Consider the following 23,930-nt stretch of genomic DNA (forward strand, 5'->3'; position numbering starts at 1 on the left):
TGGCAATTCAAAGCTTCTGCAAGTGTAATTCAAGGAGGGTTCAGGCTCCGTCCCAGCCAGGCAGGAGAAGTTTGTAGCATCAGCCATGTGGTTCTGGTTTCAGAGAAGGACACAGGGACAAATAGTTTGTGAAGTCCTAATCTGTGTTAAGGAAAGCTGCATATAACAGCCAGTGAAAACAGTCATGACTCTGGGGAAGCAAGGAGTAGCATATGGGGGCATTTGAAGGGAGGAAAGAAGAGAGAAATGACATCACAATCTCAGGAAGGAAGAAAGAAAGGAAGAAAGAAAGAAAAGGAAAGAACGAACACTGAGTTTCACAACTTCTTGTTTAGCCCTAAATTTACTAATTACTTAATGGGCAAACTACTCTTTAGTGCTTTCCAAGTGTGTGTGTTTGCATATGTATGTATACATGTTGTAGAAATTATTTACTCTGGACTGGGGGGTTTCTACCCTGACTTTGACCCTTTAGTTCCTAAATAAAAGACACACACAACCTTTATATTTACAATAAGCCTTAATTAGCACAAGAGTTGGGCAGATACCCACCCTCTACCCTATTAGAATCTACTTTCCTATTGATAACCCCGAATTACTACTTACTACTTACTGTGTTTCGTTTGGGCTGCGCTTAACTCCACTGGCCAACCCTCAGGGCCATGTTTTTGTGGCTCACCTAACCTGTGGTGGCGTTTCCTTCCTCCTCCTGCACCACCTTCTTCTCACGGTTCTCCTCTAATCCTAAGCCTAGGAAACCGAAACCCCACCAGTGTCTCTTCTGCCCAGATATTGCTGTTGGCATCTCTATTTAACAATCAGAAATAGTGTGGGGGCAGGGTCACTAGAGTCTATGTGCAGACTCCAAGTCCTCGGGGACCACACTTAGCACTACACACGATACACAGTAAAAGACAAAACCAACAATTTCCCTCTTTAGTCCAATTCCTCTCAGATATACATTATACACTTATGACAGTTGTGCAAATTGTAAGGTATGATATGCACTTATAATGTCCAGTCCATTATATTTGGCAATTTAGATAAAAGTATTTTACCATCTATCCTAACTCAGTGAGTTTACAATTCTGTTCTTCAATCATCTTTGATTTTAACTCGTATTATCACGTGGACGTCATCTTTTAGACCTAAACCATCTAAAATCCTGAACAACTTAAGTTTCATTGTGAGAATATAACTATCTAGGCTTCAATTGTGTTAGAGATTTGAGAAGGAATAAATAAATTATATTTGTGTATGTAGGAACACAGCTTCCAAATTTTGAACAATTAACAGAGACAGCTGACTACCTTGACAGTCCCCAACATTTCTTACAATTGTTGGAGCATCTACCTTCACCCTTCTGGCCCAGAACATTTGACAGTGAAACAGGAACTATGAAGGACTAGCTTGACAGAACTTAGCAATCTATTTTCCTGTGTCCATTTTTGGACAGACATGTGTCTGCAGATAAAATTAAGCCATTTCTTGACCGGTGACTAGCTTGCCACAATTGAAGCAACTCCACATGGCGATATTGGTGTTCATCACCTTCTTTAAAGTGGATTGGGTCTACTGTCAGGAGTAGGCATGTCTTGTAGACACAGGATCTTAGAATAATGAAAAGAACCTTAAATGCCACAGTCTGTGGATCACTGACACTTTTGAAGACAGTCTAGTATAACTGAATTGTCAAACATTGATTATTTTTAGCTATTTACTATTTGAATAACCCTGAAAAATCTTATTGTAATTAACGAAGTTAGAATCTAATATGACCATGAGTTTGACTACCTGACTTTTAACTTGTATTAATTATCCTAAAGATTTTGTAATAGCTACTAAAATAACTTGGATGAAGCCTTGCATTCCTAAGTGAGTTGCATAGGCACAATGCCCACCTAAAAGTAACAAAATTAATTTAAAAAAATGTATCAATATACAAAGATTTATACCAATGAAAACCTTAAACCTGTACCAATGTAAGAAAAATAAACCCAACTCTGAGTCAAAATATAAAGATCTCTATCAATGTAAGTTTGTGGCTATAAAATGCTTTTGTTTCAGAGTAGATTTAACAAGCCATCTCTATTTGTGGGATATTACTATATCCCAATTTTTATTTTCAACTTCCATCCCTTTACCTAAGAAAGAAGGATAGAGAAGATAAAAGGAAAGATAGAAATCTCTGAGTCTAAGCTCTCTATTTAATTTCCACCCTGTCCAATACTATAATTATTTGTAAATTATCTCTTAAAATGACAACATCTATAATTCATAAAATAACTAAAATCATCCATCCCAAATTAATGGATTGGGATAATGGTTTTCTTTTCATTGTTTTCTGCTTAATTGAGGTAAAGAATTCCTAAACCAAAAGGCAATTGAAAAATCGAAACAAAGCTCGCTGGTGTTATTTATTGTCTAGTCGTTGTGTGTTGAGAGTGTTCAGGGCTTAACTGAAGTCCCGACTGGAAGAGTCTGAAAGGCTGGATGAACTGAGTCATCAGGGATTAAGCAGCCCTTTCTGAAGCTGTTCTGGCAGCAGCATCAGTTGAGGCAGGATCAGGCAGGGAGCTAGAACAGCAGGTCATCTTAGCATCCCCGAGGGTGAATCTGGTCAGGGCTGCCCTCTTTTGTTGTTTCATTCTGTAATATATGAACCTTGCAGCCAGTATTTACTTCTATAAAGATTTTGTATAGAATGTGCAAGGTGCACAGATGAGGTAAGGATGAAATTTTTTCTCTTTGAGCAGGTGAAAGACAACTAACATTTTTATGAGTCAGTTTGATCAATAAATAAATTGTAATAAATCTCCATTCATGCCATACGAAGGATGGCATGATGAATTTCGAGGATTCTGTAGCCTACACCATCTATTGGCTATGTATAGTTGAGATTTTGGCTAGAAACATTTTTAGGTTTCAGTTTCAGGGTTGTTTCCACATAAAGGCATCAGCAAGTCATGTCACCTGTCCTGTTTGGTCTTCATATTTTCCTACTGCCTGCAGCCAAGATTTTCAGGGGGTTTTCTTCTATCAGATCTGATCCTAATTGTTTTGAAAGAAGTCCAAAGCCTTTTTTTTTCTTTCCTGTTAAAACATAAATATAGAGCCTCTCTCCAAAAATAGAATGTCCTTGGTCCTGCAACCCAAAGTCATCAAAAGTATAGACTGATTCAATTTAGCAGCCTCTCTTTTATTTAGGTCTGCTCTACTTTGACCTCTCAAATTTGTAATATAATCACTGAACTTATAACCACCTTCATTTTGATATTTACAGCAATTTAAAACAATTAAAATCAATTATCATTTATTGAGATAGGGTTTTTCTGTGTAGCCTGAGCTGACCTGGATTTGATTCTAGATTAGGTTGGCTTCAAACTCACAAGAAACCTAACTGTGCATGCCTTTGTCTTGTAAGCATTGAGGTCAAAGGCCTGGATTATGCATTCATCCATGCATTCATCCATGTAGTCTTAAAACATATCAATTTCCATTTACTTCTCCCTTCTATCCTTAAAAACATCATATCAATTTCCATTTCTTTCTTTCTTTGGAGATTAATATCTCTATGGATAATATACTTAAAGCCCCATTCTCTTTATAGAAATTAAATTAATATCATTTTCTATATTTAACATTCCAATTTCCTTCTACTTACCATATCAGCCTATTTTTGGCTGACATGTGGGTTATGGGCTAGGCTAAGCAGCCCCAAGAGTCCCATTGAGCTCTTGTTGAAAGAATGCAGTTGCTTACGATAGCATTGACATCTTACATACCCATTTATTTCTCCCTTTTAAAAATCATTTAAGGAAATTTCCATCTATTATTTCCTTCTTCAGAGATTAATACCTCTGTGGATGAATTTACCTATATTGAAGCCCATTCCTTAAGATAGCACTGACATCTTACATTTCTATTTATTCTCTATAATTTGCTGATTGCAGGAGGCATGTAGCCTTGCTTTCTGCCCTTTGGGTAGCAGGGCTTTGCCTGTTTCATTGTACAGCAGGAGGCTTTAGCATATGCAGAATTAAGCTGCATCTCCAAGGGAGCAGCGCAGCATTTGAGAAGACCTCAGCTGGAGTCGGAGCCAGGTGCTTAGCATGTTTGATTCAGTTTTTGGGGTGTGGGGAAGGAGCTTACAGTATGAACCCCAGAATCATGTAGACAAATTAGCACCTTTTTTTTTTGGTTCTAGTCTAGAACCCCCCAGGAGATTAGGAAAAAACTGCTTAGCTAAGAAACCAATTCTCCCTGACCCCTAATCTTAAAAGGACTGTGTGTTTGTTTTTCCATTTGAGAATCTGACATTAATTTTTAAAGTGAGATTTGCCCCATATTGGGCGCCAGTATGTTGTAGAAATCATTTAATCATGACCCTGGGGTTACAATTATTATTAGACTAAAAATGGGTATTGTAGAGGTTTTGTCTTTTAATGTGTATTGTAAATGTGCCCCCCCCGAGACAATCTGTACATAGACTCAAATGACCCTTCCCCCAAGATATTTCTGCTGGTCAAATAGATAGATACCAAAAACTGGGCAGAAGAGACATAGGTGAGGTTTAGGTTTTCCCAGCCTTGGGGTTGAAGGAGAACCACGAAAAGAAGGTGGTGCAGGAGGAGGAAGGGGAAGCTGCAAAGGGTTAGGAGAACTATAAAAACATAGCTCTGAGGGCTGGCCAATTGGGAGTCAAGAGCCCAGATGAAACATAGTAAGTAATAACTTGGGGTTATCAATAGGAAAGTAGATTCTAATAGCTTAGAGGGTAGATAGCTGTCCAGCTCTTGTGTTGATTCTTATTGTAAATATGATGATTGTGTGTGTTTCTGATCTAAGAAGTAAAGGGAGAAATATGGGATAGAAACCTGGGATTCTACAACATATACATGTGTACCTGCTGGGCTATATGTGTGTGTGTATATATATGAATACATGCATGTGTGTGGGTATATATATATGAATACATGCATGTGTGTGGGTATATATATATGAATACATGCATGTGTGTGGGTATATATATATGAATACATGCATGTGTGTGTGTATATATATGAATACATGCATGTGTGTGGGTATGCATGTGTCCATTGAGGCCAGGTGATGATGTCAGGTATTCTCTTCAGTAACTCTCCACCTTGTGTTTGGAGGCAGGCTGCCTCACTGAAGCCTGAGCCTTGTTAACTTGTTTTGACTGATTGTCCATCAAGCCCATGACATCTATCTGCTTGTGTCTCCTATTCTACCTCTTGAGTTACAGAAGTGTTCTGTCATTCCTAGCTTTTTACATGTGTTCCAAAGGATGGAGTTTAGGTCCTCAACCTTGTGTGGGAAGGGTCTGACTGCCTGGGTTATCCCCCCAGCCCGTCTTTAGCATCTTTGTGAGATGGATGGACACATTAAAAAGGCTATTCTACCAGGGTTAATACTGTATTTCCAAACTCTGACAAGCATTTTTCTCATTCTCTAATGGAAAGGTTTTTCTTTGCCACTCCCCTCCCTCAAACCTTTCTCTCTTCAGTGTCACAAATTCATGACATCATCTTGCCTGCACATGGTATGTTTGTGAGAATTCCAAACAGTGAGCTTGCTCCTCTGCACCAGACATGAGCCTGAGACATTTTCTCTGTCCCCTCCCCCAGAAGACTATTATGTGCTTCTGTAGCTGACAAGGGCCCATGTGCTTTTGGGTAGTGCTTTTTATTCCTTTAGCACAGTTTTACTGTGTTTCCAATGTAAAATATTCAGCTATCCTGAGCTCAGATCTTGTCCACAATGAAATGACAAGTGGAAAAAAGCGTCACTGACATCAGTTGAGCAGATGACAACTGAAACTAGGCAAATCACACCATACCTGTCATTGGCGGGTGACATTGCTTTCTGTGCCTAAAATTTGTGACTGTATACCTTTTTGAATGAGAGATTCCCCCCCCCCCCAAGGAGACAAAAGAGGAAATGAATCACAGACCAAAGGAATGGTTGCACCAAAGCCCAGCTTGGTGAAACAGAGTTTTTTCATTGAGGTTGCTAACAGGAAGAGGGATAGGGAGTCATGTTGGGGTAGGAATGACCTAAAGGCAGCTGCATCACTGGAAAGGTCACCCACTATGGTGCCAGTTAGCATGGACTGCCTCCCTGGAGCATTCCTTACAAGCAGCTTGACAGGTGCCAGCATTTCCTCTCCAGGGCTCAGCTGGTGGAAGTCTCCTCCCCAGCAGCCCTCTGCTGATTTATGGAGAAGGCTGTGGAGGGGCTTGCCCAAACCTGTGGGATGTGTTTATTTCCCGAGTCTCCTGAGCCTCCCAGACACCTTCTAGAAAGAACATTACGAGTTTGAGGAAACCATTATACAGCAAGCATGTGTCAGAGGCCAGAGTAATTGAAAACCCTGTAGAAAACATAAATTTGTATGCATGCACAGTCAGTCTGTAAGTCTGTCTGGAGGCCATGGGATTACAGAGGAGAACTGAAATCCTAGTGCTTTACCCCAAGCAGAGAACCCAGTTTGGTGGCCACATCATCTGATCATTTTGGGGCTTTAGGTCAGGGTCCGGATGGTTATGAGGACTTCTTAGGGAAATGTCCGTGGAAACTCTGAGATGTCTGTCTGTGGATGCCTCTGTGTATCTGTTCGGGATCTCTATGTTGTGATCCATGAAGCTGTTGGGTACTTTCTGGAAATCGGGGGTATTTTCCAGTATGGATCTATGTCAGAGCCTCTGTAGAGATCACTTTGGGGATATATCAATGAGACTTACTGTGGAGGTCTCTGTGAGGTTCTCCAGGCCCACAGCTCTGTTCCTTATGGTTGACAAGGCTGACATGGGCAGGGTGTATTCCAGTTGCTACCTGGTCCTTTGGCACCACTGTCCCTAGCACTTGTCCCCTGAGGACTCCTGGGACCGGCTCCCAGGGCTTTGCTGTACCCAAATGTGACTTCTGGGTTCCTGAGAGGCAGGGTAGTGCCAGCCTCAGGGTCCTGCTTCACTCTACCTTCTGGGACAATGTGAGGCTGCTGCCATTGATACAGGGCTGGCTCAGAAGAGGATGGAGGAGCTGCTGGCTGTCACCTGTGGACCTTGGGAATATGTGCTGGGACTGCACCCATGGCTGGCTCCATTAGGAACAGGGTTTTCTAACAGGGAATAAATGCCAAAGTAGGAGCCCTCTGTGCAGAACAGTGCAGGCCTCACTGGAGATTGGCTACTTTCCTAGTCTGTTACCCCCCCTCCCCATCCCCCTGTTTACAAAGACTGGGATAAGGAAACCTGGGCAGGTAGCCAAGGGAGGCCAAGCAAGGGACACTTACTTGCCTGCGTAGAGATCCAAAGAGTACCTGAGCTTTAGACAAGTCCCTTCTACTGTGTGAACCAGTCCTGTGACATGGCCTGTTCTGCTGGTCTCCTGGGAAGACAGGCTGGAGGCCTAGCATGACCTGCTGTGACGTCATAGTGTATCCCCTCAACCCTTCTCAGGTGTCCTCCTTTTCTTCCCCTTGGGAGTAATGCTGGCACAATGCCTGTGTCCAAAGACCAGCAGGCTGTGAGTGAGTGACACTGAGAATTCCTAGCTCTGGCTTTTCCACCAGCTCAGTTTATTGGGTCCAAGAGGCAGGGACATGCAGACTATTAGATGTGCCGTGAGACAATTAACCTTCCGTGCTTCCTGGGCTTGTTTCCAGGCACTGGAAAGGTAAAGAGCTCCTCCAGCCTGTGGTGGAGAGCCAGGGCTGAGGCCACTGGGAGTCCACAGTCGGCACTGGAAGGCAGGGGCTGTGCCTGCATGGAAACATTTAGAGCATCCTCATGCTGCGTGGCCTCCTGCCTTGACTCTAAACCTTTCATTTTCTACCCCCCCTCTGTATGCCCCACATCCGGATGGGTATTGTAGATACATTGGAGTCTACAAAGGAATGGCAAATGACCAGGGGCCCTGAAACCCTCAGCAGACCCTCTGTAGCCCCCACCCTCAGGTACACGTGTAGTTCTGTAATGGCCACCACTCTGGAGTTGAAGGTAGACACTGGGCAGTATGAGCACTGCTTTGTCATCTGGGCTGAGCTGGAATGGCCTGAAGGGACTCAGCTTGTTGACAGCCTCATTGGGGTAAGGAGGAGTTCCTAGGATAGGAGTCCTTAGCAGGATATCCATGTGATTCTCCTGCTTTGAGCTCAAGGCTGTCACAGGACCACCATCCTCCTGTGATCTGCAAAGTCACTGGGCTTACTAGTGTGTCTGTGTACCCAGCCACACAGCTGACCCAAGGTCAGATTAAAGCAGATCAGAAGACATGCCGAAGTGGTCCCTAGGGTGGGGTCCCTGGGTGGGGTCCCTAGGGTGGGGTCTTATAGGGATGACTTGCCCCACCCCTGAATTCAAAAGACTTCCTTACCACAGTGAACTGGAGATGGTGGAGACTTCAAATACCACTAACCCCTACCCGTGGAGCCATGTCCCCTCCAGAGAAAACAGGGATTCACGGAAGTCTACTCTGAAAACAAGAGTCATTTGCACTCAGAGATCATTTTTTTTTTTTTTTGGAAAAAAAAATTTTAATGGGGACATTCACTTCTACAGAGACAGTGCCGGGGACAGTGGACAGGAATGCCTGGGACACACAGTGACTGGACCCTGTGCTGACAGGCATTATTAGCTCTGCACACAGCTTCACTGCACAGCTGGGCCTGGCTGTTGTAGTCCATCCATTTGTGTGTGGAAGGTCGGCTGTGTACCTTGGGATTATTTCTGAGTGTTTCGCTTCTTTCTGCAGTAGCACTCCTGCGGAGACAGACATGTGGACTCGCGGGACCCTGGGGTGGTTCTCTGTGCAAACTTTTCTTTGAGGCTGATCTGGCAGGGCCAACCACTGCTTTCTCCTGAAGAATAGGCCTGACAGAGGGCATCAGGCCTTGAGCCTCAGCCACCTGTGGGGTCATGAACACCCCCCTGCTCATGACTGAGGCTTGACTTTGGGGCGTGGCTGCTGAGGCCTTGACTTTTTGCAGGGAGTTCTCCGGCACTTGGCTTTTAGTAGTTATAACTGACATAAAGTCTTTCATAAAGTTTTTTACCCTGCCCCCAAATGTCTTTTCAGTAAGAGGGGAGGGATTGCTTTCATGAATATCTGCTCTGTAGGCTTGGGCAGGTCTCAACTCTGAAAGGTACAGGTCCTGCCTGGGACCCCTCCAGTCTTCTTTTTTGTCAGTTGGACCAAGGATATGGCAAGTCCATGGTTTTTCAGGTTTGGGATTCTTGGGGACATTCCCTCTTGACAAGAAAGGGTATATGTCCTTGGAGGATGTTATGCTGGTAGTGGACACCGTCTTGAAGCTAGTTTGCGGGGGCTGGGAGGCTAAAATATCTGCAGCCAGCAGGATGTCTGGGGAGCAGCCTTGGAAGCAAATGCCAGTGGCATAGTCCTGCAGGATGATCCCGGGAGCTGAATCTTCCGCATCCTGGGAAGTGGTCTGGGAAGGGGATTGCCCTTCACTGGCTTGCAGGGATTTCAGACCTCCATTGTTAGTTTGAGAGTTTGCCATCTCCCTGGTTTCCATGTTGATTGCCCAGCCACAGGACTCCTTCTCCTCCTCCAGCTCCCTCGTTTCTCTGGTAGTTGCTAACTGGGAGGCCACAGTGATCTCCTGAACAGACAGCCCACGGGAGAGATCTCTGGCCACACCCTCATTCTTCCGTGGCTCACACCCACTCTTGACTGGGTTTGAACCTGACTCCGGGTTGTCATTCGGACGTCCTAGAACTTTATTGCTGGGGTTGTGTGTGGTGCACAAGGAGGTCACATTGTCCTTCTGGACAGTTGAAGGGACCTCAGAGGGCCATAAGTTGTCATTAGGTGGGGTTCTATTTGGAAGTTGGAGGCAGAGGGCAGCAGGAGGGGTCTTTGCACCTGAAGCTGTTTTTGTTTTCAAATCCTCTTCTAAGCCTTTCTGAAAAGGCTCTCCCAGGATACTAGCTGTTTTGACAGTGGAGTCATCTCTAGAGTCCCAGCAAGTCCAAGAGGGAGTTGGGGGTTGTGGAAATGGCAAAGCTACAGGCTTGCTCATGTTGAAAAGTTGTATGGTCTTGAGGCCTCTGAGGGGCAAGATCCATCTGTGCTTCACCAGGCGTCTTGTGAGATGTGTGTCCAGTACCTGCTGAGTGCTGGGATCTAGGAAGGAAAGCCCAGTAGAAGTGTCCTTGAAGGATGTCTGAGGTTCCATATTTGTTTCTGGGTTTTTAAAATTTGTCTCTGAGTTTTCCACAGATGTCCCTGAGTCTTCCATAGGTCTCTCTGAGTCTTCCATATGTGTCTCTGAGTTTTTAGGAGGGACCATTTCGCAGTCCACAAGAGTTTCACGACAAGTGCCCACAGGCACCGTACTGTCATCATAACACCCCCACTCGCTACTGTTCCTTCTCAGTAAGCCTTGGAGCTGCTGATCTCCTGGTGCCCCTGGCTGGGAACTTGGTGAGTCACTTGGCTGTCTCACACAGCAGTTTTCTACCTCTGTCGCAGAGATAGTCTCTAGACCTTTGTCTAGGGATCTCTCTGCGATTCTGTGCAGCTCACTCTGAGATCCTCCTGGAGAGTCTGTCAGATCCCTGCATGGATCCTTCACTATCTGGACTATCTCTGGATCCTTTGATGAGAGCCTCTGTAGATGCTGGCTGCTTTCATCTGCCCGTGCTGAGGAACATGAAGTCCCTTGATTATCTTCTGCATGACCTGGGAGTTTGTCCTCAGCCTTTGTCAGATCGGGAGACAGCTGGATCGTGTGGCCCCCGTGTTTCCCACAACTGTTATTCAAGTATTGTTCCCACTGCTCCTCAAGCTCAGGGTGAGAGAACTCCTCCAGGAGGTGGGGAACAGATCCCTGTCCCTGGGAAGCCAGACTGTTGGAAGTGAGTTGATTAAAGGTTTCCTGTGACTTTTTAACCATGTCAGGTAAACCGTTCCTACTTTCTTGGTACTTCTTCAAGAGGTATTTCTCTAGGCATTGAATAGCAGGTGGGACAATAAATTGGGATCTTGTAGCTGTGGGGCAAGAAGTCTTACAATCCTTAGTTGGAGGTGGATGGGGTGGTTGGCTTGGGAGAGAGGATGGGTCATAGGCCTGGGTTTTGATTCCAGACACTGGAGAAGAGGGCCAGGAGAGGTTTTCAGCCCACGGTTGGGATTCAACCAAGTGTTGAAGCAAGGGCTTTGGAGAGATGAGCTGTGAAGGTACACTCCTCTCAACTTGTATTGAGTTGTAAGTGGAGAGTCCATTGAATAAGATGGAGGGGGGATCTAGTGAAGAGCCTGCCATGTTGACAGTCACCATAAGGGACTCACTGTGGAGAAAGGGGAGGCCCCAGAAAAGCTGCCTACAGTCCTGCTGTACGTTGTTCCCTAAGACCTTCTTGTACAAGAGCTGCTGGTGACCTAAGAACTGCTCTGGCTTGCAGGTAATGGCCTGCTCCCTGCTCCACGACTGCAGCAGATCACCCATGTAGCTCAAGGAATGGGCTGATCTATCTTTCTCTCTCCCTTTCCAGAGTTTTAGTTCGACCCTCTTGCTAATCTGCAGTTCCAGCATCTCCTGTACATCAGGATTGATGAAAGGGGGTTCTCCAGCCTCTATCAGCCTGTGTCTAGGGTCTTTCCAGAAGGAGGCCTCTTGGAAGCTGAGAGAGTGATTCTCTCGCAGGGTCTCACCCTGTGATGAGTTGGAGTGACACCAGATTCTGGCAGCTTCCTTGTACCAGAAAGTGCCAGTGATAGGCCTATTTGAGAGCTCATGGCCTGGGGTGCTTGGAATGGGAGAAGGCAAACCTGGCAGAGGTGTACTTTGTGAGGTCACTAGTTGTGTTTTCCAGTCACATCGAGGAGGAGGGAGAGGAGGGGGAGTGGGAGGAGGAGGAGGGAGAGGAAGAGGAAGAGGAGGAGGAGGAGGAGTGGGAGGAGGAGGAGGAAGAGGAAGAGGAAGAGGAGGAGTGGGAGGAGGAGGAGGAAGAGGAAGAGGAAGAGGAGGAGGAGTGGGAGGAGGAGGAGGAAGAGGAAGAGGAGGAGGAGGAGGAGGAGGAGGAGGAGGAGGAGGCAGAGTCATGCTAGGATCTGTCTTGGATAGAGAGCAAGGCACTGGATCTTGAGGACAAGTTGAGGAGGTTGGTCCATATGGTGCCCGTGAAGAATGCATTTCAGGGATCAAGGTCACTGGTGGCCTAGAGGTACACATAAATGACTGTGATTCCTTAGAAGCAAGGGGGTTTAGCAGGACAGGTGACAAGGTCAAATCTTTGAGCAGCAGGTGTTCCTTGAGCAGAGGCAAGGAGGCCACTAGAGGCACGTTGGTAGCCGTAGACGCCTGTGTGAGGTGCCTAGGTGGCTGGTGCTCTTTCCCAGCTTCTGGCTTAGGCACTGCTCCTGAGGTGTCACTTCTTAAGAGCTGGCAAAAGCTGATGGTGTCTGTAAGCTTTCCCAGCATGCTGCGGGAGACAGGACAGAAGGTTGCAGCTTGGAGTTCATGGGACCAGGGGGCGGGGCAGGCTGACTGGGAAAGGCCACTTGCAGCTCATCCCAGCCACAGTTCCACAGTTCCACACTCTGACTTGTACCAGGCCTTGTTATCTCAAACGCTAGGGCTATGCTCGCACCCCACCCCCTCCGGAGGGCCCCTAGTCCCACGATCAGCCTTAGCCCTGGTCAGGAGTGATCACATCACATGCAATGGGAGTGTGGAGCCAGAAAGCACTGGAGACTTCTCACCTCCGCAGAAGAGAAAGTAGGAACTTGTTGTCCTTCTCTTTCTTCCTACTGTAGTGTCTGTAAGCTAGAAATACAGACCGGGTTATGTTGGGGAACGGAGGGACCTGAGATCTTACCAGAGCCTGATTGGAACATCCCTTCAGTGCAAATGAGAAATTAAACAGGAGCTCGGGCATCCCCGAACAAGGCCACAGGCCCCAAAGCACTGAGTGCAGGACACACGTGGGACAGGGCCAGAGGCTTCCACTCCCACCAGGCTCAATGGGCTTCATCATGTCCCTGTGGAGGGGAGGGAAGAATCAGGGTTCTGAAAGAGGAAAATGTCTGAGAAGCGAAAAAACTAAGTTGTCTACAAATGCAGGCAGCATGGATCCACTCCTACCCACACCACCCTCCTGGCAGCACACAATCATGGCTGTCCACAACTTCATCTGAGCACAGAGCCTGGGCAATGCCTTCAATTCTGGGTTCCTTTCCAGGAGCAGCAGCCTCAGGGCTCTACAACGCGCTTGGTGTTATCACTTGGGGACAGGGGAGATGGAGCCCCTTCTCCAGGGGGGAAGGAAGGGAGCCTACCTTTCAAGGTCCTGATTTTCTTCCTGGCCTTGTTGTGGTCCCTCTTCACCACCTGACAGAGACAGATAACCATCTGCAGCCCCGCCCACTCACCTATGCTGTGGCAAAGTATGTATTCCTTTTCTTTTGAAAACCCCAAATGTGGACTATCTCTGTGAGATCCACCATGGATGTCATTAGTAAGCGTTCGCCTCCACCACCAGAAGGTTGTCAGCTCTGAGCTGCCAGGTCGTTTCCTGAGGCCAGAGGTGACTCAAGTCCTGCTCTCACATCCTGGAGCCCATCATCTCCTTCCATGAGCTCAGCTGACCAAGAAAATGTCATGTTGACATGAGTGTTAGGAGCAGGACAGAGGAACCATTTATTCAGAACTTTGCCTCTCTTAGGGGTGCCTATCCATTGCAGGTAAATGGTTACCTGCCCTTTGAGACACAGTGCTTCTTCCTGGCCTGGGAGGTCTGAGAGCAGGTATCATGGAGCCTCCTGTCCCCTCTGTCCTACCTGTGAGTGCTCAAGCAGATTCATTCCACTGTCTGATGAGACAGATGTCCTGTCAGTCTCTGTTGATCTGGGGCTAAGGCGTTCTTACCTTTTTGTAAGTGGTGGTTGTCCCTAGTGCAGGTGAGGGTGAGGTAAAGTGGAAGTAGTGTATGAAAACGTGGAAGAGCCCCAGTCCACACACAAAGGCAGTGATCATGTCCATTGCCCACGTAGTGGAGCTGAGACTTAGCCATGGGGCTGGGAGAAGTGGAAGTGCCTCGTCTATGGCATAGTCCTGGAACTCCATAAAGTTAGGTGTGTGGCTTTGTTTCTGAACTCCTGTTTTAATTTGTCATTCCTATTTAAATATTTCCTGCAGTAGGGAGAGAAGGTTCTTTCACACTGTTTCTCAGACAACTGAACTCTGAGAGTTCTCTCTGGGAGTTGGCAGCTGGGCCCAGGCTTGCATCACAGAGCTCCTGATTCCCTGTCACAAAGGGTTCCTGGGGGTGGGGGAGGGGCAATAGGAAGAGATGGCCGAACCATCTCCCCATCCTCCATCTTCTGTCCTCCACAGGTCTTCTGTCTTCCATTCTGCCTCCACACCCTGTCAAAAATAGTCTTGCCCACTTTCCATTCCTCCTCACCCCCAGAAGGATTCTGTGTACTTTTGAAACCTCAAAGACATCCCCAGTGACACGTCTCCTTCAAAATGCCACACCTCCTGATCCTTCCCAAACAGTTCCACCAACTGGGGACCAAACATTCAAGCAGATGAGCCTTTGGGGGTTTATTCAGACCAACCACATTCCCCTCTTTGGCCCTCCATAGGCTTGTAGCCATATCATACAAGTAAAATGCACTTATGTTGTAGAAATTATAATTATTTAAATCCTGGCCTGTGTTTCTACACCACTTTGGTATTTAAGTTCCCAGATGAAAGACACAAAGGTTTTATATTTACAATAAGCCTTTCAAGAGCTGGGCAGATGCCTACCCTTCATGCTGTTAGAATAGAATCTACTTTCCTATCAATCCTGAGTTATTACTATTTACTATGTTTCATCTGGGCTGCCCTTAATTCCAATCGCACAGCCCTCAGGGTCACATTCTTATGGATTACCTAACCCATGGTGGCTTCTCCCTCCGCCTCCTGAACTCGTCTCATGTTCCTCCTCCAACCCCAAGCCTGAAAAACCTGAACTGTTGGCTGTTGAGTTGGCTTTATTTACCAATCAGAAATAACTTGGGGAGTGGGGGGCAGAGTCACTCAGCATCTTAGGTCTTACTTACCTGCAGGCTCTCTCATCTTTGGGACAAGTCTTGGGGACTTGAAATTAGCATTAGAATACAAGCAGCATTAGGCTAACCCACTACACACTTAGTCAAACTCCAAAAGTCCCCACAGTCTTTCACAGTCTCACTATTTTTCAAAGTCCAACGTCTCTTCTGAGACTCAAGACAATCTCTTAATTGCAACCTCTATAAAAGCAAAATTACATATTTCAACATACAGTGGTACAGAATACATATTTCCATTCCAAAACAGAGGAAAGAGGGGGCATAATAAGGAAATACTAGATCAGAGTAAGACCAAACCTATCCCGGCAAACTCCAAACGGCATCTCCATGTCTGATATCAAAAGGCTTTTCAGATCTCCCATTCCTTCCAGCTTTGGTGACTGAAGCACAATTCTCTTTCTTGGGCTGATTCCATGCCCTATCTGCAGCCCACCAAGGGCAAGTATCCCATGACTCTGGTCTTCAACTCTTGTGGTCCCCAACACAACCCAGGCATAGCCCTCACAGCCTCATGCAATGGCCTCTCTGGGTCTTCACGCAGGGACTTCCCTGTCCCAGGCAGGCTTGGCCTCAACAGCCTGCTTTAACCCCAGAGGATGATTCTACATCTCTTTTACTCATGGCTTTACAGCAGGAACTACATGGCCAGTGCTGCCAGGTTCTTCTGCGTGCCTGGGAGAGAACCAGGACCCTTCTTGAATTTCGCTTGTATGAGCTTTGGTTTACTGTTGCCCTTTAGAAACAGGTGATTCAGGTTTTCTTCCTCAATATTTTACTTTTTCATTCACTCTACATCCTTATTACAGCCACCCTTTCTCCTCTCTTCCCAGTCCTGCCCTCACAAACCCCTCTCCCCACTACTCCCTTTCCTTCTCCCCAGAGAGGGGGAACCCCAAGACATCCAGTGCCAGCAGGACCAGACACATCCTCTCCCACTGAGGCCCAACCAGGCAGTCCAGCTAGGGGAAGGAATTCAAAGGCAGGCAACAAAATCTGAGACATCACCTGCTTCAGTTGTTAGTGGACCCATGTGACGACCATGATGCACGTCTGCTACCAATGTGTAGGGGGGCCAGGTCCAGCCCCTGCGTGCTCTTTGTGAGCCCCAGAAATAGATAATTCTTAGTCCTTTATACAAGTTGCAGGGTTAGTTTGGGTGGGAGGGCACCACTCCCTTTAGTCCATTTCTTTTTATCTTTTTCAGCACCAACCAAGGCTACAACATTAAATTTCCTGTGTTCTTTTCCTCCTCAAACTATACATTCTATATCTTTTTGCCCCACTTTCTCTTTTTCATTGTAGATCTGCTAACTGTGATCAGTTATAACTGGGTTACAGAGTCAATATTAAACCGTCTTAAAAGCTCCAGTCCAAAATTCTTCAATGTAGCTTCAGGTGGATTCTTCAGACAAGGGCAGAAAGTGGCCTTTTTCCCCTCTATACGATCACAAGAATTGTCTCTAGCCTAGTTTGAAAATTAGCTTTTGTTCGTTAGATATAATTGTTGTCTCAGAGGCTTGCTGCTGAATATGCTCACCTTTTTCTAGACTCTGGCTGGCTGATTCAACTTAACTTTCTGACGCAAAACTCCTCCTTCTTGGGGACTAGGAATTGCCTCACAAACCACACGGACACCAATCTCAGATGGGGGAGAGTTTATTGAGTGTACGCCCCAGGATTGGTCAATAAGGACCATGGTACAGATTCAGAAACTGAGCCACGATCCCTTTAAAAGCCCCAACTCCACAAACATCTGTGCCAAGCTATTCCACCAATCAAGATTTAGGGATAGGGGATTTCCTTGGGAACATGTCTGTGTTGTACACTTATCCTGTTCCCATTGGTTGAGGTATTCAACTGTGGCAGGGGACTTGCCTTGTCTAATAGTAATGTCCTAACTTGTCTACCAGGATGGGGCTTGTCTAACATCCATGTCTTAACTTGCCAACCAGGATGCCAGGTACCCACATTCATGTCTCTTTCTGTCAAGTAGAATGTCAGTTTCCAAGGAAGTCTTGGGAACTTAAACTTTACTGGACCACTACTTAAAATGGAAGTCTTATTCCAAATAGTTTCTTATGCTGGTACATACACACACCTATCTTCCTAACTATAACCTGTTCAATCTGTACAGTGGTACCTTTATGTGTGTTTTGGGGCTGACCATTTGTCACTGGACAACGACCTGGAATGCCCTTCCCTGGGAAGACTGCTTCTCCCATTCACTCCCAGCTTTCTGCAGTTAAATGCCAGCACCTGAGCTTATAGCAGCATGCATGTGTTTAGCTGGGCTCGTAAAATCTAGTATATTGACGACATCAGAAAGTCAGCGTCCCCTTACCCACACCCCATCATTCACACCAGATGCTGGTGACTTGCTTTAACTAGTCCTTTCCCCAGCCCAACAGTGTGCCTGCCCAGCTGCACGTGGCTGTGCTGTTTTCTGAGTGCTTGAGAGAATTTGCTCCCCCACCCCCACTCCAGCCCTGTTGGTCTCCCCAGCCTTCTGTTTCTCTGTCCCCACTTCTCTGGCTTTTAGAACCTCCTGAGGGAGAGTTTTGCTGGAATACGCCTGGTATACAAACTCTTCCACTGAAATAGAACTCATAGCCCCCACGGTTATAAACATGCCTGTATCTTACCACATCTTGGCTCCAGTCACCAGTCTCCTCTGCCTCTGTACTAGCACTGTAATGCCATCAGCTTCCTCACTGAATTGTCTCTGGCTGCAGCTGGCTTTTCTCCACATAGTGAATTTGAGGTTCATAGGGGCGGTTTTTTTTTAGTAATTGTTCTATTTTTTTTCTAAGTCAGCTTCTTTCACGCAGAGTAGTTTGTGTAATGTGCAACGGGTGGCAGGCAAGTGAACGGCTGAAAGTAGCTAAGAAATGCTGCCGGAAGCTGGTCCAGGAGCCGCTGTGTTTCGCTGTAGCGTTTATACCGAGTGGGGCTCCTTCAGTAGAGAGTACACGCAGCACTCTACAGACTAGTAACACTGTGCGCCAGGGTCTGTCTCTACACTGGGGGCCTTTGTTTGCTTTTGCTGTGATAAACACCAGGACCAAACTCAACTCAGGGAGGAGAGGGTTTTTCTTTGGCTTCCAGGTTGCAGATCATCACTGAGGGGAGTTGGGGCTAGAGTTTAAGCAGGAATCTGGAGGCAGGAACTGAAGCAGAGACCATGGAGGAACACTGCTTGCTGGCTCAATCTCTATGCATGCTTTGCTCTGCCTGCTTGTTATACAACACAGGACCACCTGCCTGGGGGGTTGGAGGGGGGTAGCACAGCCCACAGGCCCATCCGATGGAGGCAGTTCTTCAATTGAGATTCTCTCTTCCCAGGTGACCCTAATTTATATCAAGTCATCAGCTAAGCCACACACTAGGGATGAGGAGAAAGTCTGTGATTGTGACTGTACTGTGAACTAGCTGGACTCAACAAGTGGCAGCCGTCCATACCTTCTGAAGACCTTCAAGTTGCACTATGAGGCCCCGATTTCCTGTAGCTGCTGTGTGTCCTGGGTGAGGCCCAGATGGGCTTGGCTTGCTGTTTAGGACAAGCCTCCAGGTCATACAGCCAGTGAGAAGAATGTGGAGGTTGGCTCCCAGCCTGTGACTTAACCCTTAAATAGGGTCTCCTACTTAGCCAAAACCTAAGATATATCTTTATATGGCTTAACAACCCGTGGCCTTTTTTGGTTTGAGGATGCTGTGTCCTCTTGGGTGACTAGGAGTAACTGAAGTGAGCAGACACCATGCTTACCCTTCTAATACTATCCCCCCTGCCTCAGGAAGCTCCTCCCCTTTATTACACTGACTGGCTTCCAGTGCTGTGTGGCAGAGGCCATGTTGTCTGGCCTGAGAACTGCACACATGGCTATAGCTTTCCCACATGTCTTAATGTCTGCTTAGTGTGAGCTCTGACCAGGCGGATTACGAAACACATTCCCAAATCATTATTAGATCAGAAACCTTTCATTTACTTCAGATGTAAATTTTAGTCAGGCAAAAGAGATGGAGGAGTAATTAACCCTAACGGTTAATAAACCCTAAAGGCAGCCCATAAGGCGCTTGGATTCCAGCACAGGTCTCCCTTCTTGCTGTTGCAGCTCCTTTGCCTTGTGTGGATCGCCCCCTAGTGGTCGTCAGGTTGACCATGCCAAGGCACAAGTGTCCAGATCGCCCTCTAGTGGTCGTCAGGGTAAGCATGCAGAGGCACAAGTGTCCAGAGAGCTGCCACCAATGATATAGCTCATGTTGACCTCATTTCTAACTGAAAATCGGTGCCCTGCCATCTGTACTGATGGCTTTTCTTTGTAAGTTGTCCCTGGTTTTTCTTTATAGGACACCATTTTCTCCAGAGGCAGAAAAAAAAAATTACCACTAAAAGCCAAGTGTGGGGCATAACATAGGTTAATACTTAATATTTTTTAAAGTAAACTATCATAACCACAACCAAGCTAGTAGTTAGTGCTTCCTCTCGATCCTAAAATCATGCCACAATGGAGATTTCATTAGAAATATACATGAATATTACAATTTAAACCATTTTAAAATTACATTGATTGATTGATTGATTGGGGGTGCCGGAGGGGGGCTGTCTGTGCCAGAGTGCACATGTGCAAGTCAGAGAACAACTTGGGGAGTCTATATTCTCTCCTGCTACCATGTGAGTCCCAGGAATTGAACTCAGGTCATCAGACTTGGTGGCAAGCACCTGTTTTCACTGAGCCAGTCTCACCTATCCCTATTTTAAGCACATTTAATCCCAGCACTTGGGAGGCAGAGGCAGGTGGATTTCTGAGTTCAAGGCCAGCCTGGTCTACAGAGTGAGTTCCAGGATAGCCAGGGCTGCACAGAGAAATCCTGTCTCGAAAAAAACCAAAAACCAAAAACCAAAACAAAAACAAAAGTACAGTTTGGTGGCAACAGGCACATTCACAACATCGCCCCCACAGGCTTTTAATGGAGCTGACAGGAGACCCTCCCTCCTCACCTTTCGCTCACCCCCCAGCCCCACCCCTGCAGGCTCTGTTGCACTCTCTGACTCCCTGACACTGTCTATTCTAAAGCAGAGTACAGTCCTGTGGGACCAGGTCCTAGGCCGTACGGTGTGCTGAGATATGCTCTGCAGTGTGTATTGAGTTGAAGAACCCTCAGTAGGCATCTCCTGAGAACTGGGTGTCTGTGGAGATGACCACTCCTATTTCTGGCATACCAGGGTTTTGTGCTGGGTGATGAGCATTGAGGGTTAGGGAAAATAGCTGGCTTTAAAAATACACGCCTAGGACTGAAGTTCCTGGATTTAAGGAGCCACCAGCCTTAAGTTCACAGTGGAGTTGCCATTTCCATTCCTACCAGCAAAGGGTTCGCTTTTCTTGACATTCTCATCAGCAGTTGCTATTATCTGTCCTTTATCTAATTGCTTTCCTAGTGGATATGTGACCTCGTTGTGGTAAGTTTATCTTTTTCTTGTCTTCAGAGCAAGCACACCACACGTTTATAAAAGCAGTTATGCTTTCCTTTTGTTTTATGAGTATGGATGCTTACCTGCATCTATGTATGTGCACCATGTGGGTGCAGTACATACTGAAACCAGAAGAGGGCATCAGATGCCCTTTGAGCTGCTTGATGTGGATGCTGGGAACTGAAGCGGGGTCCTCTGCAATAGCAGAATGTGTTCTTAAGTGCTGAGCCATTCCTCCAGCTCCATAAATCCTTTCTATGCAACATGAAGCACTGTATAGACTAGGTACTTTTTTTTTTTAATTTAATGCTCCCTCTAGTAAATAAAATCTCTCAATTTTAACTCATTTGTAACTTTAATTTTTCTCAAATCCTATTTTTAATGATGGTTCCTAAATGTTTTAGCTTTCCTTATAACCCATCACCCACCAGAGGTAGTGGAAAAGAAAGGATATAAGGGAAGTGGACCTATTTAGAAAGGTTCTTTGGAGCAACTCCCATCTGTGTTGTCTGGAAATCAGCAGTTCAGTTCACAGGTTAGCAGGTGGTGGCGGCAGCTCCATCCACTTGTAAACACCTCATGGATACACCAGAAGTCCAGTTCAGTAGAGTCAGGTTAGTGACAGCAGTGACAGGACCTAGCAGAGACAGCCAGGCCTCAGCTCGAGTCTGTAGGAGGGACAGCAGGAACATCAGGAGAAGTTCTTGGTTGTGCCTCTCTCAGGGAAGGGAAGATCAGAGAAGACTTGAGACCCACAAGTGTTGCACATATAGCTGTACCAGCAAGCCAAGCTCTGTCTCCATCACTCCATGGAGTCCTGTTTATACCCTCCAAACATCACATGTCCTCCACGTTCCTCAGAAGTGGCAACAAACTGCCACACACCACCAGAAGGTTTTTGGTGCATTTCTCTTTATAGCGTCCTGACAAATGCAGCTCAACTACACAATGTAAGGTAGACCAATGCATGTGTGTAGTAAGCAAAGAATCCTTCATCACATGTCCTTTCATGTGCTTGCTTTAGCAGAGCATCCTCTCTCCTGTGTCTGCTTCAGTAAAATATTCTTTCATGAGTCTGCCTTAGCCTTTCACACCTGTGTCCACTTTAGCAAAACACTCCTTCATGTGTTTGCCCCAGCAAAACACCACCCAACCGACTTTCCATAAAACCCTTAAGTTTCCACTTCACTCATTTGTTTAATTGTTATGAATAGAATTAAAATTCTTCTGATATTATATCCAGAAGTCTTGCCTTCAGATGTTTTCCCAAAAATTACTTCTTAGAAAAAAATTTATTTTATGTGTATAGATATATATCTGTACCACTTAGATGCATGGTGGGATGTATCTAGAACTGGAGTTATGAACAGTGGTGAGCTGCCATGTGGATGCTGGGTATTGAACCTGGGTCCTGTAGAGTTGCAGCCAGTGCTCTTAACTGCTGAGCCATCCCTCCAGCCACCCCGCCCCCAAGAATCACTTTTGTGTTGAGATTGGATTTTTATTTACTTTGAATTAAGATAAAATATTCTTTTTTAATAGTTTTTAAAAAAGATTTATTTATCATATGTAAATGAATACACTGTCACTCCCTTCAGACCCACCAGAAGAGGGCATTGCATCCCATTACAAATGGTTGTGAGCTATCATGTGTTGGCTGAAATTTGAACTCAGGACCTCTAGAAGAGTACTCTTAACCGCTGAGCCATCTCTCCAGTCCCAAATAAAATATTCTTAAGGATACTCAACTTGCTTATCTCTCTTTACCCATAAAGAAATACATGAAGAATCACTAACCAGAGTCTGAAGAGATCCGTGCTGCATCATCAGTCACTCAGACTGACTTGTGGTCCATTCTGCACATCTCATGGGAAGGGTCCCCAGTGGTCTGTGGCCAGAGCTATAGTTCTGTAAGATGCTGGGCATGAGAGAATTTAAAGGGAGCCACAGTACCAAACAGCCTAGTGACATGGTGACAACTCATAATAGCTGCATTTTTGGAGCTCCCTGCTGGATCTGTAGATGACCTTTTGGTCAGAGTCTTCTCTTTCCAACAGTTGTCACTTCCTGTGTAACCTTGGGAACCTTTGAGTCTTGTAAGTTTCAGGAGCTTCCTGTGCCTCTTTAAAGAACCTCCCTCCCAGAAGTGTCTTTCCATTTGGTTGAGACACTATGCAACACATAACTTTAACTTTTGGGAAAGTAATTGGTCCAAGGTTAACCTGTTGCCTTAGGTATGTGGGTAACAGATGAAATGAACCTGTGGAACCAGAGGGAGCTACTTCTGGGCTCCCAATTTGTGAAGGGTTAATTCACCACAGAATTTTTCTAAATTAGACACATGTCCTCCTTCCCTGAGACCTGTGGGTGGTTTGGCTGTTGTTGGCTCGTGGATAGTTTTTCACATGCTACAAAATCTGTCTGTAGTCTCTGTCATATCTATATCTATGCTTATATCATATCTAAATCTTAATATTTCTGAGAGGCATAAAAGCAGATGTAATTTTTCTCCCAAAATACAGATGCCTTTTTCCAGTTTGGATTCTACTGAAAGAATCACAGGCATTGGATGTCATTTGTCATGTCTTAAGGAAAGTCACACAGTTCCAGCTGTCCTTCTGCCCTTGGCCAGCCAGGCTGTCTGCAAGGTTGGAGGGATGCTCTAACGACTTGCAGAGGGAGCCTAGAAACTCCAGGCAGTTGAGCTCAGAAGTAATACAAACAACACCCTTGAAGTTTTTATTATTAAAGCAACCAAAGCTGAGGGCACATTTACAGTCAAATACAAGCAGAGCGAGAGGATATGCCTGCGGTTACATCTTATCTTTGGCTACGTGAAAAGAGCCGGGAACACTCCTCTAGGCCCTTGCCTTTCCCACAGAGATGATGTAGGCATGCCAGAACATTCTCTTCATGGTGTTGCTTTCAAGTCCATCCACTTACCGTAGTTTTGGCAATTGTTTTGAGAAGGCCACCTTGTGGGAAGAGCGGTCTTCTCTCTGCCCTGTCCATAGCTCCCAGTCACTTCACAGCCTTCTGACACAGGCTGTCACAGCAGGTGTGTCAGTGGCCTCCCAGTCCTGCTCATGGGCTTGCCAAGGTCCCCACAATGGCTTTGTTGTCTTGGTTGCTCTTCCTGCTTCTGACTGATCTAGTTACAGTTTGGTTAGAGGTTACATACGTTCTGCTAAGTTGGTCATTTTTTTCAGGCACAAAAATTAAGTACAATAGTATTATTGATTTGCAGGACACGAATCTATGTTGCGTCATCAATGGTCCTGTTCTCTCGCCTATTCATGAACGAGCCTGTGGATCTTGCTATGTTTGCTTAAGGCCGTCAGACTTCTGCTGA

General features: G+C 46.0%; 1 protein-coding gene and 1 long non-coding RNA gene across 2 annotated transcripts in view; one reads left to right on the plus strand and one right to left on the minus strand.

Annotated features, from left to right (window-relative positions):
* The window catches only part of Gm2762 (predicted gene 2762), a 61,942-nt gene that overhangs the window by 13,735 nt on the left and 24,277 nt on the right, over window positions 1-23,930 (plus strand). The gene's annotated exons all lie outside the window — the stretch shown is intronic.
* On the minus strand, window positions 8,539-11,922 carry Gm38564 (predicted gene, 38564). The gene has a single exon (XM_011244432.3). The coding sequence runs from the start codon at window positions 11,582-11,584 to the stop codon at window positions 8,561-8,563; it is 3,024 nt and encodes a 1,007-aa protein (XP_011242734.1). The 5' UTR covers window positions 11,585-11,922; the 3' UTR covers window positions 8,539-8,560.

The sequence above is a fragment of the Mus musculus genome, chromosome 13 (genome assembly GCF_000001635.26).
Source record: "Mus musculus strain C57BL/6J chromosome 13, GRCm38.p6 C57BL/6J".
In the NCBI taxonomy this organism is placed as follows: Eukaryota; Metazoa; Chordata; class Mammalia; order Rodentia; family Muridae; genus Mus; species Mus musculus.